Raw genomic sequence first — 3,867 nt, 5'->3', positions numbered from 1 at the left:
ATGTCCGTAATCAGCATCCGTAATCATCCACATGCATTCAGCGGTGTAATTTCAACACGCTTGAGGAAATACTCCAATTATATTCACTTAAAAAACAATAAAATATTTAGGTGGGTCGGCAAGGCTTTATTCAGTCAAACGTCTTATAATCTTCAGTGCGTTGTAAAGCTACTGTTCAAATTTTGGGAATTGTAGATTGCTTGATCGCTTCTATATTTAATCTAGCGATTGCAATTTTGTTGAAGTGTCTACCGCTCTACCAACCGTTTGATGGATGGAAAGTTAGCTGATTTCTTTTGATCTGCCAGGCAATAGCAATTTCAGTGATAACTTCAGCAACGACAAAGTTTCACGACATTTTGTTTGTTTCGCAGATGTCGCTTGAAAATTCGTGCTCGTAGCTTTCTCGCTGAGGATGGTGCACAAGATTATTATTTCATCAGCAATCAACAAGATTGAGTTCTTTCTTCATTTACTAAACAAATGGGAGGCGTGGTGATTGCAGTCTATACTCCGGTTGTTTTTATGCTCCTGTTGTTGGCTCTCGCCATCGTAGACCCTTTTTACAAATGGCGGAATGAGAAGTTCGATACTTTAAATTCTTTGACTCGGTAACTTAAGAGCAAAACTTTGGAGCAATTTATTTGCGGAAACTCCAACTTTGATTTGTTGTAGTAGTCTTGCACATGAAGCGGAACTACCCACCTGGAGTACGTTACATATACGTCATGAACAACGCTTTTAATGTATCAGATATTCACAATAAAATAAAAGTAAATATTCCTACAAAACGAGTTGTTTCGACGTTTTGACATTTTTGGTTTGGGAATATGAGACCCCAGAGCAAATAGCTGTTCATTGTGGTGATGTATCGACTCGCGAGACCAGATACCATTGCCTAAAAGATCAAAATTTTCGGCTCAATTTACTTGCTTTTACGGAATGGTGGAGGAAAGCAATTCAACAAAATCGCTAGGGATAAAAGGATCACACTCACTAATGTTTTTCGGGCGCAGAAGTAAATCGTGATACGCATTGAAGCTTTTAAGACATCCAACCGAGATCCCTAATGATTCTGTATATCGTTCCGAATCATCATCTTCAAGTCAGACTTTTACAGACTGATGCAGAATTGCGCATCTAATTTCTCGTAGAGCTTTAAGCGACAAGGCTTGTCAAGAAGTATTTTTTGTAACGTTCAGACGTACACATTCTGTCCAAATCGTTTCAAAAACAATAAAACTTTACCTTTGTACCAAGTTATATACTCAAATTGATGCAAAGTTTTCTTTGCCCATACTAAGAGCTCAAGGTGGCGTTCGACGTCAAAAGTACCGATTTACTGTAGACCGTCATACAATGATAATATTTTTTAAAAAAATTAATTCTCTTTATGATTCAACTTTTCCAAAAATGTATTCAAGTCAAATATCGTAGAATTTCATCCAGCAACGTAATTGCTCGGATACTTTAAAGATGCCGATTCCGCTTACCACCTGGCGCATCCTTTGCCATTATCTCTTATGGGTAAGAGTCAGATTTACACGTCACAGCGCGGACCCAGTAGTAAAGAGCGACCACTTACTACTGTCTTATCGAGAAGAACGGCGCTGCTAACAGCCGAAACTTGAGATGGCTAGTAGTCATCCCGATGCCCGCGTCATTCTATGAACTTTGCTATGCCAAGCATGAAATGACGTTTAGGCGGATGTCCGCTTCGCTGGAGATGGCTAGTCAAATCTTAACGTGCGAAATCGCTTGTTCTTCCTCACTCATTGCGCGGACTAAGTCAAAACTTGACGGTAATTTCCCAAGTATTTGTACCAAATATAGATCCGAATCGCAGGGTGTAGGATTTTTCCACTGTTTTTGCTGCATCATATGCCTCACTCATGGGTAGTTATGAATTGTTGGTTGAGAAAGCGCGAGGAGAATAACACACATATATAGTATTTGTTTAAGAAGCATTAGTAGACATCAATGGGTTTTCATATTCAGTGCAAACTAAAAGTGTTAATCTATCTGGAGGCTCCCTGGTAGTGGCGCACCAACTAATTTCTATTCGTTTGTCAATGCAAACTTTAAACGTCAAAGCTTCCCCTGTGCAAAGGGCAAATGTAGATAATCTTGTCGCAATAGGCCTGCCACGTGTCCCGCGAACCATTCTTTTGGAAATCCAATATCCCAATCAATCCCGAAAACTACTCACGATAAATGGTTATGATAGTTTGCCATGGCCCCTCAAACCTTCGCTGTAAGTCCGAGGACAACAGTCGAACACCATGATAGTGCACGTACTCCGTTACACAAAGTGGTGATTTAGAGTCGAAGTTAAACAGATATGAATCTAAATACGTATCTACTAACTATCAACAATAACAACCGCTTTATTACGCATCGTGTTCGGGCTGGCAGCCTACGTGTCCATCGCGCCATCGATACGCATGACACAACATCACAACATCACAATCACCTTCCTCATTTTTTCACAAATTTCGAAGGTGGCTAACTCTTTTTCCAACATATTCCAGCTCACTACTTTCCAGTAAGATCACCCTTCGCTGAGCATTTAAGAATTTCAACAGCAATTAAATTATCCGACTTTTTTAAAGAAAAATTCTAGAAGGAACACAAAAATTGTCAGCGAAATACTAGAATTCATTATGAGTAAATTTGAGCCAACTACAAGAATTCTAAACGTAGAACTATCCTTTGTTGAACGGCAGTCCAGCTGACCACTCCTGTTCTAATTTTTGAGCTTCTTCAGCAGTCACCTTTCCATTTTGCTGAAGATGCTGAAGTGCACTTGATTGTACATTGACATGTTCTGAATGCGGCAATAAAAAAGAAAACTGTGGAAGAGGAGGGGGATTTTCTTGACAGCCTGTTTTACCCCATTTAAAACCTGGTCACCTCCGATCCTCTCTTCATCAATCTTCTCTTTCTCAGCGTTGATGGTCGTTAAGGTGTGTGTTGGCATAACCTCAACACTGTCCGTAGACGCCCTTAGGTTACGGTTGACCGTCCCCAAAGCAATGTGACAATTTGCGGAAAAACACACCAACGCCGTAAGCAGGAGACAAACTCTCATTAACAGATTGGTATTGTAGTTGAGACGATGTTGGATACAGGGATGATTCGGAATTGATTTAGTGAGAGGACTAGTCACGACAGATGCTTAAAAAGCCTGAAATTCTGTATCAGTCTTGATTTGTTAGTAAAAACTTTTTCAGAAATGATATCAGGCTACGAACCCCAACGTGAGCCATGTGACACCGTGTGATCAGACTCAGTATTCAAAGCTGGTTAAATCCATAAACGAGAAAGTACAGATACGACTTGTCTAAGCAGCAGCTTAATATCTCACCATCCTTTCGCTATATAATGAATTATATACGTTTCCTCCTAACATGCCACAAGGAATCTTCCTGCAGCAAATCTACCGTATGCCGAAAGGCTTCTGAATGTGTACATAGCCGGCGCTTGCCGATCTCAGCCATTCATGTTGGGGGGAAAGACCCTCTGCACAAAGTATGCAGCAGCCTGATTCATCAACTGATTTTAAACGTTTCTCAGGATCCAAGCAATTATGATTTTTTTTGGAGTATCTTGAACAACGAACCTGTTTCTGATAATTGCAGGATTCGGCTTGAAGCCAGTCTACAAACGCTTTCCTTGTCCAGCTGCGGACCTGTGAGTTTCATTACATTAAATGTTCCTATTACAAAAAGAATATCTGTTCGACATTTATCGTACGACCTGCACTAATGAAATATTCGATGAGATGTTGGCATGCATTTCCACACGATCGGTTGCCCACCTTACCGAACCATGTGGCAGAACTGTCGTTTGGGAATCTGTGTTGGT

The 3,867-nt window shown here is 40.4% G+C and overlaps 2 protein-coding genes across 2 annotated transcripts; one reads left to right on the top strand and one right to left on the bottom strand.

Annotated features, from left to right (window-relative positions):
- Positions 1-483: 483 nt before the first annotated feature.
- PHALS_09110 (uncharacterized protein) lies at positions 484-745 on the top strand (the record flags this gene model as incomplete). The annotated part of the gene is made up of 2 exons (XM_024724550.1): positions 484-611; positions 679-745. 2 exons carry the CDS (start codon positions 484-486, stop codon positions 743-745), a joined length of 195 nt encoding a protein of 64 aa, XP_024575415.1.
- A 1,960-nt stretch (positions 746-2,705) lies between these two features.
- Positions 2,706-2,980, bottom strand: PHALS_09109 (uncharacterized protein; the record flags this gene model as incomplete). The annotated part of the gene is made up of 2 exons (XM_024724549.1): positions 2,706-2,827; positions 2,914-2,980. 2 exons carry the CDS (start codon positions 2,978-2,980, stop codon positions 2,706-2,708), a joined length of 189 nt encoding a protein of 62 aa, XP_024575414.1.
- Positions 2,981-3,867: the final 887 nt, after the last annotated feature.

This window comes from Plasmopara halstedii, assembly GCF_900000015.1.
Source record: "Plasmopara halstedii genome assembly, contig: Scaffold_350, whole genome shotgun sequence".
Taxonomy (NCBI): Eukaryota; Oomycota; class Peronosporomycetes; order Peronosporales; family Peronosporaceae; genus Plasmopara; species Plasmopara halstedii.
Note: the sequence above shows the minus strand (reverse complement) of the source record. Positions and strands in the feature narration are given on the sequence as shown.